The 15,396-nt window shown below is 37.3% G+C and overlaps 1 protein-coding gene across 3 annotated transcripts in view; it reads left to right on the top strand.

Annotated features, from left to right (window-relative positions):
* The window catches only part of KYNU (kynureninase), a 114,451-nt gene that overhangs the window by 69,143 nt on the left and 29,912 nt on the right, over positions 1–15,396 (top strand). For all 3 annotated transcript variants that reach the window (XR_010910417.1, XM_060776206.2, XM_060776202.2), the window contains exon 10: positions 1,012–1,085. Coding sequence is in view for 2 of the 3 variants with exons in the window: in XM_060776206.2 (XP_060632189.2) it covers positions 1,012–1,085 (74 nt within the window). In the remaining variant the exon portion in view is untranslated. The remainder of the gene's footprint in view (positions 1–1,011; positions 1,086–15,396) is intronic.

Below are 15,396 nucleotides of genomic sequence, written 5' to 3'. Positions count from 1 at the left end.
GTATCAGTCGAGGACAGGTATTGGGGACCAAAACTATGTGTTTTGGCATCACCCATGGATAATTTGAGGGTCATTTTGCAGAAAAGGAAAGCACCACTGCTTCTTTGGGGGCCAGCCACCCCTGTCTGCTGCTACCATTTCCCAACCGAGGCATTTAATAAGGCCAAAAACAGCACATGACAGAAAAAGTACAGAGGGTCTGTGCTACTTTCAAGATCTCCCTGGATCGACTACTTTCTTAGATTTTGCCACTCAGAGAAGATAATGATTTCTTTTTTAGATAATAGTTATGGTACAGCACTCACATTGACCCATGAATAAGTCAACCCAGGTTTTTTGAATTGATGTTTAGACTAACATTTATAGACTTTTACATGCATATATAGAGTATTTTCATTTGGTGATACAAAGGCTCCAAGTCAAATAGAACAGCTGATTAACAGTTTGACAGTTCATTATTTATATTACGCAAAGCAGTTTGTATTGTGTTATGGTTTGGGGATTGGACAAGGATGATGGAAGACCATGATTTAATCTCCTGATTATACATGGAAACTCACTGGGTGGCCATGGACAGGTCAAACTCTCACAGCCTGAGAGGAAAGCAATGGTAGCTCTCTTTGGAATAAATATTGCTGAGAAATCCCTAAGATAAGGTTGTCATAAGTCATAACTGACTTTTGTGCACATAACAAAAGTGTGATAACAGTAAATGAAAATAGGTCTTCAAAAAAATACTTACGAAAGTTGAAATTTTTGCAAGTTTCTGGGGAAAGGAAGTTCCAGGAATATGGAACAGCAACTGAAGAAACTACTTAACAACCTCTTAACCAATATTGCAAGAGGCTTTGCAGTTTTAGAGAGAAAGCTATTTTCAGGAAAGTCTGTCTTCCTGGTTCACATTCATATTACACTTATATCAAAGTCTTTGTAAAGAGAAGGAGGTCACTTTAACTCTTATGTGTGTCATAAAACGAAGCAGATATTTTAATGCTGACTTCTACCTTTCAGTACTTGAATTCTGGAGCAGGAGGTCTGGCTGGTGCTTACATTCACAGGAAACATTTCCAGAGTGTGAAACCAGCGTAAGTATATTAAGGATGAAAGATCTATCCTACTATTGAAAAAAATAGCATTATCTCTCTGTTTGTGTGATCATTCAGTTTAAATGAAAACTAAACAGTCTGACTGCCTTGTAGTTTGCTGGATTTTTTATTGTTTTTTTTTTATAAGAGGGACAATGTTTGTTGGTTTTCACTCCTCTGGCACATCAATCGTTCACCAAGATTTCTCAGAAATTATGACAAGTGATTCTGAAAGTACATGAACAAATTTCTTTAATACTCTGAGATGCAGTTTATCTGTCCCTGTAGATTTGAACTCATGTAACTGGTTGAATCCTGAATCACTCCTTATTGATCCTGATTTGCTACCTGGAAACTTAACTGGATTAAACTCACCACCTCATCACACAGGCTGATTTGCCTGTTGTATGCTGCATTCCTCCCCCCCCCCCCTCCTTTCGTCACAGAGCCCAATAGATGACGCATAAGTACTTCTGGTAGGGCTCTGTGCTGAAAGAGAAGACGAAGCGGCACACCACCACCACTGCAGCAACAAGGGAGCATTCCCATTTTGCTTTACCAGCAATGGAGGGAAGTAGGGTGGTGATGTTTCCCCACCTCCTTGGCATAAGGCGTAAGTCAATTTGTGTGATGCAGGGCTTGGAGCGACGGGTTCTCCATACCCTCCACCAGGAGCCCATGGATTCGCCACAATGTGGAGCAAATCCATGGACCTTTATGATAAGGTGTTTTGGGGGAAAACTGAAGGTATTGTATAGGTGTTGAACAGTTCTGCTTTTTATTGTGATCTGTTATCATTTTACCATCCTAGAGTGGCAGTCGTACCATGTTCTTTATCATTCCCTTGCTTTGAAAACTTCCTTTTTTTATTGCTTCTACTTGGGAGAAAAGACAAATAGCGTACACACATTGCAGCAGACAGTAGCAGAGCTTTATTTCTCCATTCCATTATATTTTTTACCCTTTTCACAGTGTAACAATTCTTACTAATATGACTGCATACACCACAACTCATGTGGCCCTCAGAGATTGACCTTGAAAGACTCAGGAAGCAGTTATATAGAACTAATGCTCGCTATCTCTGCCTCCAAGCAAACCAGTGGCTCAACTCCTGTCTCCTTAGTGTGCTCAGGGAGAGCACACAGCCAAAAATAAAAAGCACCTTCACAAGACTTAAAAAACACAGAGAGACAGATAAGATGACCACAAAATATACAGCACCTTCTGCTCTCTTCTCCGAGTCATCATGATTTTGAATATTATCTGCTGCCTTAACTAATCAGCCCTTGTTTTTTCTGAAAGTGTAGCATTAATGGAAAGAATGCCAGAACTGCATTTAGACCTCCTGTGATACTACTACAAATTAGGTTTAGAAACACAAGCCTCAACTGAATGTGACAGATAAAAGGATAGTTTTATTGTGGGAAAGAGAGTCTTGCTACTCTTCCCAGGCTTGAAAGTGTCAGGCAATGGGAAAAGAGGACTGGATCATGCAGTGTGGGAAAAGAATCAAAATGTTTCCTTTTGCAACCCACATGCTATGCAGCCAGTTTTTAGGATTGTGAAGAAGTGAAGAAGTAAGCTCCAAGTGAAGAATTAGGAAAAATACTGCATTTCTTCCATTGTAAGGCTCCACTGATTGTAAAATGCACCCTAATTTCACCAATAAAAATACATAAGATACACCTGGGATTCTAAGATGCACTCCATTTTTAGAGATGTTTATATAAGGGAAAACTGAGTCTTAGAACGGAAGAAATACAGTAACTATAGCTAGCCTTGTGACTTGTTTCACATTCATAAAGAGAATGGGATCTAATAGGGAAGAACATTGTCCCCCAAAGCAGTGCTTAATAAGTGAAAATATAAAAATATGGACATGTTCATAAATATGGCCTATAATGGGAAATGGGTTTTGTGACATTTGAAAATGCATAATATGGCAAGTATAAAGGGAAGTGGGCATTGTGGTGTTAGAAATAGTTTCACAGAGATGAATCAGCATGTGACCAAGATGCTTATCAGAATGCATAATTTCTGGATTTGGTATTTGGGAAGAGCATCATACTTCCCCATAGGCAAAACATTGTGGCTCAATTGCTAGAAAATAATAGCAGGGCATCCTGGTGGGAAGATAAGTGGACGATAAGAAACAGATGTACATTTCTCCTAACCCTCTCCCCCTTCTTCCAAGATTGGGCATAAGGGTGATCCCTAGATATTATAATTTATAGGGGGGTTCGGCCTATAGAGATACTGATATTAGATAAATCTCCTTTTTATATAAAAATTTAAAAAGATATATTTTAAGCAGCCTTTAGATGTCTTGCATTAGGGAATAGAATCAAAAGGAAATCTGTCACTAATCGTCCCTTAATAGTGGCATATTTTCATTAAAATTATATTGGGATATAAAGCTAGGAAGCATTAAGAAAAAGATCTGTATTATCAAAGTCTTTAATATCTATGAAAATGAGAAGGTATTTGATGGTAGGTTTGCTGTATAAACCATTTTTGAGTAGTTATCACATACTTTAAGAATAGTAGCATGATTATATATTTAAGATATTTTAATACATTAAAATACATTTCCATTGCCAATGCTTTAAGAAAGCTCTGGGAGTTATTTTGATGATAGCTAGAATAAGAGAAACTAAAATTGAGTTTTGGAGGGAGAAAAGAAGATAATGATACAAACACTATTGCATTAATGCCTTGTCTGGCCAGACAGATAATAATATTATTCACAACAGTCTAGACAAAATAACTCTGATTAATTCTTAGACTCATTTTGTCTGCTTAGAATTGAAAAGTCATCCAGAAACTTGACAACAATTTATAAGCTGAATTTCACAAATTCTGATTTGCTTGAGATAAATGTAGTCTCGTGCTCCTTCAAACACTTCCCTTTGATTTTCACAGACTTGTCTATTTTACCTGTCTTAGCCTACACGGTGACACGTGTCTGAGATAATATGCAGACTACCTTATGGAATGAACACAGTTATATACTGCAGTTATATTTCTGAAAACTCACAGGCATTTCATTCCCCCACAACGTCTGTCATATGCCTTAAAGGGAGATATACTCTGTGGTTATTACGCTAGCACAGTTTATGCAGTATGTTCAATTCCAACTAAATGCTCCTGGCTATATAAATTGCTTTCAATCACTACTGTCTACTAAATTCAGGTGTACTTGAAATATACTTTATTTGTTTAAACCGGTATAATGAGATTTTGCTCAGAGAGAGTTGGCAACATTCACAAACGGCAGCTTTTTCTGTCCTATCCTTGTCATTTGTAATTACTGTTTTGATCTGAAAAACATCATAGAGGAAGAATTTTGTGTCAGGTAGTATCTTCAGCCTCTTCCTTTAACATTCGAGTGCCCTAGTGATATTCTTAATAAACTATAGAAGAGTTTGCAGACCTGATGAGTATAGAATCCTAAAACTATCTGGCATCCTAAAACTATCTGGCATGGGAAGTAAAAGGGAATTGGTACATAAGTAAGGTTTATTTCAAACACTAGAAAAGAGGAGAGACTCCATAATTTTTGAAAATCCAAGAATAATAGTAGTGTGAATTTTTACCAGGTGAAAGAAAAAAAGCAAATGGGACACAGAAATGTGACTGCAGCATTGAAATCATACTCAAAGCCAGCAGAGTTGGTTCCAAGACTGTAGGGCAGAAATTTTATTGGACTTCTCCTTGCTGCAGTCCCCTATATTCCCCAAAAATCTATCCCATGCCCTATCTCCAACAGAAAATTTCTACTGAATCTTGGGACCTCATCACACCACTTTAAATCCAGTTTCTGCTTCCTGCAGAATTCTGTGGCTTGTAGTTTAGGGAGAGGCCTTTAAACTGCTCAGCCAGAGAGGTCCTGGGCCTCATTAAACTACAAACCACAAAATTCTGCAGGAGGCAGAAACTGGATTTAAAGTGGATCCATGCTCTAGTGATGAGGCAGCCAGTCTCCTAGGAGCCCCCAGTGAAGCAATGGGTTAATGCCTTGTGCCAGCAGGAATGCTGACCAAAAGTTGGTTCGAATCCGGGGGGGGGGGGGGGGGTTGAACTCCCATCTGTCAGCTCCAGCTTCTCATGTGGGGAAAGAAGCCTCCCAGAAAATGGTAAAACATCTGAGCATCCCCTGGGCAGTGTCCTTGCAGACTGCCAATTCTCTCACACCAGAAGCGACTTGCAGTTTCTCAAGTCACTCCTGACACAGAAAAAAAAGCTGGTTTTCTGGATAAAATGAAGGTGCCTAAATGTTTTTAAGGACCCCACCTGTATTTTGCTAGAGAGAACATAGTAGTAAGGTAGAAGAAATACTGACAGTAATAGTACAATGCAATCAACTGCACTTCTTGCTTTATGTAATCACCCAAACAACAGGAACATTCCTATCCCAAGAAGCTCATAATCAAAAATAGGGAAGATAAAGACAAGGGAAATTATGAAAACCATAAACAAATAGAGTTCAAAGTGGGTGCAATTGAGAATAATGGAGTCTTTAAAGCTACCATATGTATGCATTTCAAATGTGTTTAGGACAATAAAGCCAATCTTGGATTGTGAATATTAGTCCCAGACAATCTTACCCTTTTTATCTTAACTTCTCCTTTCTATTTTTCCACCCACATCAGTAGGACGTTGCAGGTCTCACCAATAAAGCAGAGAGAGAAAAGCAAATCTGTCTATGTCATAGTATTCCATTTTATAGCTGATTTAAATGCAGAACAATTTGCAAGATGCCATACAATCAAATAAAGTAGAATTTAACTGCTATTGAGGTTGCAGACGTTTTGCTGTGTTTGGGAGGTCTTTAAATATCATTTGAATCAAGGATGACACCCAGTGGCCAGATGGGTTCATTCCATCTATAAACCTGAACTATGATTTCCATTTTTTGCCTTTTAGCCTCCTCTTTAAAAGAGTAATTAAATTCCTATCCATTTATTCTCCCCTTTGTCATGTAGATGATGTGATCAATTGTTTTTCCCCTGTGGCCAATATTATGGCAATCATTTCCCTTTCCTGGTATGGATTTTAAAAAATCTCATATTTCATATTCTCTTCACAATATTGATATTTATAGGAAAGTAATTTGTCTGGAATTTATTAAATTAGAACCTACGCTATGAATTATAGCTTTCTTTAAACAAAACGCCTTTTGGGGTATGCTACTGAAGAGTCCTTATTCTTGTCTTCAGCAAAGGAAGTTAATATTTAATAACACATATCAAGATGTATTAAGATGCAGTCTGCATCTCTAATGCCATTTGTCTTACTTTGGCTCAGATGCACTTTCAATTTGCATCTCTTCAAAAACACAGACCATGAAACAGTTTGCAGTTCTAGACTTTTCATTATGTCTTTAAGAACCCCATACTATGAAACAGAGGGTGCTATCAATACATTTTGTGGAATCATGAATGATATAGAGGAGTAAAAGTCTGGCCTAAGACTAGAGAGATCCCATCCAGTTTTTGATAATCCATGAAGTTAACAGGAGTAAACCAACCAACCTTATGTACCTGACAAGACTGTTGTTAAAATGAAGTTGGTTATGGTTATGGGAAAAAGAAGAACCATATATGCCTATCTGACCCAACTGGTTAAAGGCTGGGATCAAAATGAGGGAGATAATAATTTAGAAAATTCATTTAAGGACAGTCCCCAAACATGGTTAATATCGTCATGGGTCTTCCCAGTGCTTCAATTCAGTGCATTTGGAGCAACTAGGGAAATCACCTTAGATTCAGTACAGGAATGGCAATAAAATTCTGTAGTGCTACCATAAGATACTGCTTCATCATTATCCACAACATTTCTTTTGATCAGGGTGGGTTCCCCAGAACTGTTTTTGAGGGTTTCCAGTGGCTCCATTGAAGATTTAAAAATGAGCAATGGGTTTGCTCCAAAATGCCATTTAGGAAATGTGCAGGACATTTCTATCATGTTTGGAAAGGTCAAGTCAAACAATATCTTTAAAATATATTTATACTCATCCCCATGTCCTCTAGAAACCCACCAAGGTTTCCTAAATATGGTGCTATGCTTTCACAGTTTCCCACCCCCACTTTAGACACATGGGTCAAGTATCATATGAACATTGCTATATATAAGATAAAAGTGTTCTAAGTTCATTATTAGATGTGCAATGACATTCATTAATATATTGATGTAGAGGTATGTGAAGTTCCAGAAGCTGGCAAGAATTCTGCAAACATTTCTATCATGAAATAAAGCATAAATTGCGTATAAGAAAATTAGGAATATGAGGGTTCGGACAGATACAGACTCAGGACAGTTTCAAATATTTGAAAATATTAGATGAGAATTATCACATGGAAATAGGCTTCATTTGATCAAAACAAAACATGGATAAACATAAAAAGTTAGTTCTTAAATGGAAATGCTGGGACCTAAAGAAAATATGAGCTTCTAATATTCACTGTGGATAGGAATGCTAGAAACAAAGTTGAATACTATAATATAGTGTTAAATTGATATACATTCTTGGGAGTTCATGGTGGGAAAACCTCTGTTGGACAATAACACAGAGAAAACAAAACAAATGCACAACTAAACCAGATACTCTCAGAAGCATGACAATAGCCAGCGGAAGTATGGTGGCATCAATTCACCCTCACAAGCTTATTTTCCTTCCCCATTCACTTCAAAAGTCTCCAAATTCCTCTGCCTCATTCTCTTGACTGTTGCAGATGCTGCAACCATCACAAGGCTTTTCTCTCAACTTTATTTTCTCTCTGAGCACTCTGAAATCTGGAAGATATAATTGCCTCAATAATTGTAGTGGTCATCCATTGGCTTTTGTGAAAACTTCATTTTCCAGGTACCAGGAATAATATAGCAGCAGGTCTAAACACCAGAGGAGAATAGTGGGTGAGAGGACTCATCAGTGGAGGCAGGGTACCAGTCTCAATCTGAACTGTGAAAAGCTGGAATGAGATCCATATGTTTCTAAAATATGGGGCTTCATATCTCAATCTTATGTATCTTGAATGTTTGGCCTCTCCTTAAGTTCATCACTTTTTGTCAATAACATAATTTCTTTTTGAGATGTGTGATCAATACATTAGAGAGCATTTTGAGGACATTCAGTATGTCATTCTGTCTCACTCAGGTTTTCTCAGCAACACACCACTGCTTTTCCTCCTCCTGATTTTGGGAACCGTTCTCAAATAGGGACTTATGCTTACATGAACAAAAGATTGTACTAATTGGAGTCATAGGCTGGTCACTGTTAATACAGCTGAAGCAATTGCTGCAACTGAGGCAGTACCTTTTGGAGCTGCCACAGACAAATAAGCTGAGGTCCTTATTTCAACAAATTTCTATGAATGGTTAGAGGTGACACAGTTTTCTTGATGTAATGCACAGGCTCATTATAAAAGCAATGATGGTGATAGTGCTTTCACTTTATGCCCTATTTTTACTTTGAAGAGGTCATGGTGACAGTCTATGCAAAACACAGTAAGAATTTTGAATGATAAATATATAAAATAACAAATCTTAAACAACAACCTTTAAAATTACACAATGCATAATGCCATAGTATCAAATAGAGGAAAGGAACTAAGGTGATGATAGGAAGGAAGGAGGATATCCATTCATCCTGTATCAAGGTCAGTGAAGCTGCAATTATTTGCATGTAGGGGGACAGTTATAACAGGTGGCCTTCAGACTTAGACTTCAGATTTAAAAATGCTTTTCTATAGGGATGTGTCAAGGGCATTTTTAATAGCAAAAATGGCAACTCTTCACCAAGGATGAGACATTAAAGATGATAATATAAAATGGTGCCAGTTCACTGGCTCATGGGACAGATCCATAAATAAGAAGTTTCTTTCCTTTCTTTTTAGAAACGTAACAATAAGAATTTAAAATACATTAAAAGTAGGAGCTCTGCCAGAACCAAGTGAAAACTTATCATTTATCTTCATTAAAGATACTGGTGAAGCACTCATATCTTAAATATCACTTTCAGATGACACATTTTTTTAAAGTATGCACACCCTGCAAGGTTCACAGAAGAGGTTTTGGAATAAATTAGGAATAAGTTGCTCTGTATAGATTGAATCAGAAAGATCTCAGTTTTAAAACTGCTGATCCACCCAGTTTTAAAAGCAAACTGTCTCTAATGCTTGCCCCTCTTTGAGAAGATGAGATGGTAGCTAATGTAGCCATTACTATTTCTTACCCATATTGTGTCTCCAGACTTGAGCCTGGAAACTGCAGACTGTTGAGCATGATTTCAGTACTCTGCAAATTAATGGGGAGAGGAGGGGATGGGTGTAAAATCATGCATAGACTGAGAAAAGTGAATAGAGACTTTTATCCTTTCAGGAAGTCTAAAAAGACACTAAAAAGAAACACATATCAAATGTCATGTGCTCTAAGTAAGTTGGATGAAATGAAACTGAAGGGGATAAAGAAGTAGCGAGGAAAGGTCAAAGGCGTATTAACTAGTAGCAGGAAGCATTGTAAAGCCATTGCCATAGCAATGAAGGAAAGGCTTTGCAGAATAAATGGTTCTGAAAAGTAATATGAAGGGGCTGTGTCTCTTGTCCTGAAATATGATAGTAACAGGTGGCATGTGAGAGATATAAAGCAGAATCCTGGTACATACAGAGACAGGAGTGAGAGAAAGCAAGAAAAAAAAAAGGAGCAATTGGAAGTGACCCTGGCAACAAGATAGCATGAAGGGATAATCTTGACACCTTTTGACTGAGCTGTATATTTCTTGCTCTTCCGGATTCACACAGATCTGAACACAATGATTTGAGCAGAACTTACAATTCAGCCCAGAATTACTGTAGAGTAAATGGACTGAATGGGAATCTTCAGTATGGAGATAATTTTACCAAACTAACTTTTGATATACAATTGGAACAGTTAAAAACTGAAGTGTGCACAACTGTTTGTGGGCAAGAACCTATTTTATTTAAGCAATCTTTAGTTTAATGCCATACATAGATGTAGCAGTGTAGTGCGGCAGAATGAAAAACCAACCAACCACAAAACACAACATTTAGAAATAGGTCCATATAGTATATGCTCATGTATCGGTCACCTTATTTATAAATCAATGGCATGTTTGAGTAAAAAATTGTGGATGTTGATATGACTCGTGGAGATATCAAGAGCCATTCTGCAGAGAGTGAAAAGTGGCAGCAAAGCTTCAGGAGGGAAGTTGCACTTCCTACCATGTTCCTGCCCAGGCATTGAAAAAAACAAAAAACAAAATAGTGCTGTAGTGGAAAAGGTCAGTGCTTCTTTTAGGCTTTAGCGATATATTAAGCTCTTGTCTTTCATCACTCTACTCAGAAAAGGGGATGCCTCTTTTTTCCCATCAGAGTTAAGCTACAGTAGTTACACTTACCCATGGAAAGGTTGACTTTGGTTTCTTGGGTCAAATTTTTAACTAAAGTTTCTAGACTTATACATGAGTATATACAGTAAAAGAAAATAGGTAAAGACAATATGAGTCCTATGCAATACCACAATAATGAGTAGACGTGCACTAAATTGAGGATCTTCTTGATAGCAAACACTTAAAATTGGGTTGTTTTAAGTTTTTCAGGATGTTTTTCAGGAACAGATTTTTTTATCAAATTTTGTTACATAGTGTAATATTTGCAATTTGTCACAAATATTCTTCAAAATCTGGACAGTTTTGAAATTCTTGCAATGATCAAAATGGCTAAAATCATTCATTGCTTCCTTAAAGAAGAGCTGTAGCATAGATTTGCACCCTTTTTTATATCAGATATCTAGCCATTTATTGTTCCAGACAGGAACTGATATGAAGGTGAATGTCCTATGCAGACAGAACAAGGACATTATTGGTGAGGCCATACATCAATTTGGACTATATATACATTAATGAGTTGATGCCTAAAAGATAATTTATAAATTAATAGTTTCATTTTCGTGTGAAAAATATAGGGACACCTGGGGTACCAGAAGCCTGGATTTCTAAGATGGTCAAGTTTTGGATTATGGGGCTCTCTACAAAGGAGGACAACCCTACCACCCATTGGTTCTGGGAAATGCCATTGTTCAGGATGGGTTTTAGATTACCTGTAATATAGGGACACATCAGTAAACACATCATATACAGTGTATCTCTTTCTTATAAATACTTTTTATGCCCAGCCCCCTTTTTCTGTTGTAGCTGGAAGTTTTTAGCAGGCTTAACATTAGGAAGCTAGTGAAGGAAGGCTTGAAGAACACATACTTCTGATGTCAGGTTGTAGCATGCCTTCCATAAACAATGCAAAAGAGAGAGAGAGAGAGAGAGGATTCTACTGCAGTCTATTTTACTGAGTTTCTCTGAATCATATCCTGCTAATAGTTAGAAAAGGATAACATTGATGAGCTAGGATATTACACTCTTAAAATAGTTGGACTAAGTTATTCTACTAGACTTCTCATTGATTTCATTCAACAACTAAGTGTGGGGGTGTCAAAATCATGTTAACTATTATAGCTTACTAGTTCAGGTAGTAGAAGAAAAGTTTTTCCACCTCCAACCACTCTTCGCCTTTAGCAAATGAATTCTGGAATGAGAGCCACTTTTCCTAAATGGAATCCTTCCAAATAATACAGTTTTAAAAAGATGAAATGCATGTAAAGCAGCTGAGAGAATAATAGATAAGCTTCAGTAGAGGATTAAAGTAAAATAGTACACAGTGCTCTATTTAAAATGAAAGGAATTACCATGAAGTCTTAAAAATAATGCAGAGTTATCAGCAAGTTGGTCCTTTAAATAAATGCTTTGCTTTGCTTTGCTTTGCTTTATTTCATTTCTTTAGAGTGCTCTTAGAAAGAAATGGACATCAAAGGCAGGTTGGTGAAGTTGGTGAGACTTGCACACCAGGCTCCATTTTTGATAGACATTCATAATAAATTCAAATAATATATTAGTCATCACATAGGCTAATGTTTTGTTTCTTTGGCAAGCACATGTGCCAGGTGCACCCCAAGCCATATTCGCAACTCCTGTCTCTGTGAGAAACTGTGGATCTCCTCACAGTTTAGAATAAAACCCGTACTTCTGCCTTCATTTGCTCATGTTATGCTTTTGCCTACCTTCTGGATCAACACAGAAGCAAAAGTTTGAGGCATGTAGACCTATAGGTACTATATTGCTAGCATGCCATTGTGTAATATTTAGCATTTTATGAGGTTGGGTTGTCAGAATAACTACCCTGCTAATATTAGAATATCCCACATACATAGATCCAGTGCCATGCAATTATTAAAATACTGCTTCAAGGCTGGGGATGAACAGATTCAAACTTGTATTTTGGGTCATGAGATTATCTGAATGTACTTGTGTTCATCTTTGTCTCTCAGCCTAACCTATTTCATGCAGTTGATGTGAGGATGAAGTGGAAATCCTCAGAGAAGGTGGAAAATAAAAGGGTTTATTCAATCAAAATTAAAGATCTGGTTCAAAAAGAATGATAGAATCCTAGAATTGGAAGTGGTCCTATGGGACATCAGATCCTTTTCCCTGCATAATGCAGGATATTCGATAAGAGCATATAGAGCAGGTAGCTGTCCAGACTCTTTTTGAAGACATTCAGAAGTGGAAACCCCATCACCTTTCTAGGTAATTGGTTCAATTGCCAAACTACTTTCACTGTCAAGAAGTGCCTTCTAATGTTCACCTGAAATCTACCCTCCTGTAACCTAAGAGAATTGTCTTGTTTTTCCATAGCTTTTCTTGACTTTGATGACACCACAAGGGCCTAAATACCTTCATGACTGATTAGGACTAGCCTACAAGGCACAAATACATTTACAAAGATTTATAGAAATAATAAGCACTCTTTATAAAACCTGAGAACTTTTTTCCTCAGCCCTATTATGTTATAGATATATAATGTTTCCCCTGAGTAGATAAAATGCTGCAGATTTAATGAATATAGTCTGAGCTTTAAAGGGGTACTTTATCTAGAATCCTCTCTACCTCATGTCCACCTACTTTCACCAACCAAAGGAATTTTGAAGACATGACAATTTCCAAAGAGAAGTACAATACACTTCAGCAGGAAAAGAAAAATATTAGTGAGACACAGAGCAGAGGAGTTAAAGCAACCATAGACATACCATTCCTGTTGAACCTCAGCACTGTATAGTAATCCATTTTCATGCAGAAATGATTGTGTCGGACAAAGATAATCATTTCACACACAGCAGTGCTTTTGTTATAGTGAGCCAGGGTATAGTGAAGTTAAAGGCTTATCTAGGCAGGGTGGACAAACAATCACACCGCTGCCACCAATATAGCGAAATTAAAGGCTGACCCTAAGTTGAATATGTCAGTGACCGAATGTCCTTGGTAGTATTAGCCGCCGCCACCTCAGAATTATTGGCCTGAGGGACCAAGTGGTGTGAATGTGTTATAGATAAGGGGTGTTTGAGCTTTTGATCTTCTATGTCTTCCTCACTAGCTGACTGGACTTTGAAATGGTTTGACAGAATGAGTTCTGAGGAAATGGATGGATTGAGGCATACACCAGTTAAAAGTTAACTAGAAAGAGTTTATTGAACTTTATATTAACAACAACTCATAGAACTGAGTGGTACAGAAGTGTGATTCAGTTGCAGAAACTTGATTACTTAAACAAACAGTTCCCCTGACAGAAAAGCTTTTAACAACTGTGAGACTCCTTAAACATACTGTTCTAACTTTAGACACAGTATCCCTGGAGAACAGATCCCTATCTGTCTCCACCACAGGGTAGTAAGCTCTGGAGACAAATCTTTCTTTTACTGGCTCTCACAACACAGTAAAATACTAGCCTATTGTCTCAGCCTATTTCCCTAAACTTAAGGCTCACTAAAAGCTCTTCTTTTTCTGTCAGATCCCTGCTGTAACTTCCTCTCTTAAAATCACAACCTTCTCTGTCTCAAGTCAAGACCCTTCTCTCCTGTCAAAAGCTGGCAGCTTATTTTCCCTCTCTAAACCGACTCCTCCCCCAATTGCTATACCCAATCAGGAGTCAGCTTGACTCCTCCTCCTGCTCTGCCTGCCTCCCAAGATGACAGCCACTGTCATGCAGGCTTCGGCCTAGTCGACTGAAAGGTAGTTTTCATTACACAGGGCTACTGGATATGTGTATTTTCCCTCACATTCACTTCTTTGTAGTAAGAAACAATCACAGAAGATTGAATTTACCCTATAATGGTTTACTGTAGTGAATTATAGTGGTGGAAAGAAATTTAGAGCATTTAAAGCAATGAATATAAAGAATAGTAATACATCTCTGCGTAGTCCCATATCATTCCAGATCATTTTCACTGATGTAGGCCTGTGACTCTAAATTTATCACTTTTCCTCTCCTATGTGATTTTTTGCTGTACAAAAAAGCCACTGCAGCTTTAAAAATTTGCATTATGCATTTTGTGCATTGTAGGCTAAATAAAAGTTTGACGGTTTTGTGAATTTTGGCTTTTGTTGTATTTTGCTGCAACAGACTTCCCATGTGCTAAGGAAAATGAGGAAAATGGCTTGCAAAATCATGGATTCCTTTATTGAATAGATTCATCTGTAATGTGGTCTCACATTATCTCAGGATGTGTATCCAAAGTTCAACAGTTTCAGTTTTCTCAGTTTGGGCTAGTGAATAGTCTGGCTTGATTTGCTCTCAGACACATTTACTTGTCTTCTTGGTAGTTCATACTATCTACAGATACTATTCAAATGTATTGATTTTCTTCCTCTCAGCTTTCTTATCTGTCCAGGTTTTCAAAACATGATAGAAATGTGAAACATGATGGAAATGGTTATCCTGACTTTGACATTTAATAATATATCTTTACATTTGGGGATTTTATACAGGATAGTGTACCCTTCCAAGTCTTAGATTGCTTCAGATTTCATAACTACAATCTTCATTCTGATTTTGGATGGCAAAGATAGATTTTTATTTATTTATTTAAAAGTTTTATATACCGGCCTTCTCACTTCTCTTGAGGGACTCAGGCCGGTTTCCAACCATAATATCACAGACAATCAATAAAACATCATAATTCATATTACAGTAAAACATTAAAACAGCAATTACAATCAATAACTACAATGGTCAGTCGTCACACTAAAATCGTTGTTCATCATCCTCCTTCCATATCTCAGGGTGTTGACTCACTCTTCGAATGCCTGTCTCCATATCTTTCATCCAAAAGATAGAGAAAATCTTTTAACTATTGCCCACTTGAAAGTTATGTAAATTAGTTGTGGTCATTATTTTTCTTTCTTAATATT

The sequence above is a fragment of the Anolis sagrei genome, chromosome 1 (genome assembly GCF_037176765.1).
Source record: "Anolis sagrei isolate rAnoSag1 chromosome 1, rAnoSag1.mat, whole genome shotgun sequence".
NCBI classification, from domain to species: domain Eukaryota; kingdom Metazoa; phylum Chordata; class Lepidosauria; order Squamata; family Dactyloidae; genus Anolis; species Anolis sagrei.
The sequence above is the reverse complement of the archived record's forward strand: the minus strand, read 5'-3'. Positions and strand labels throughout refer to the sequence as shown.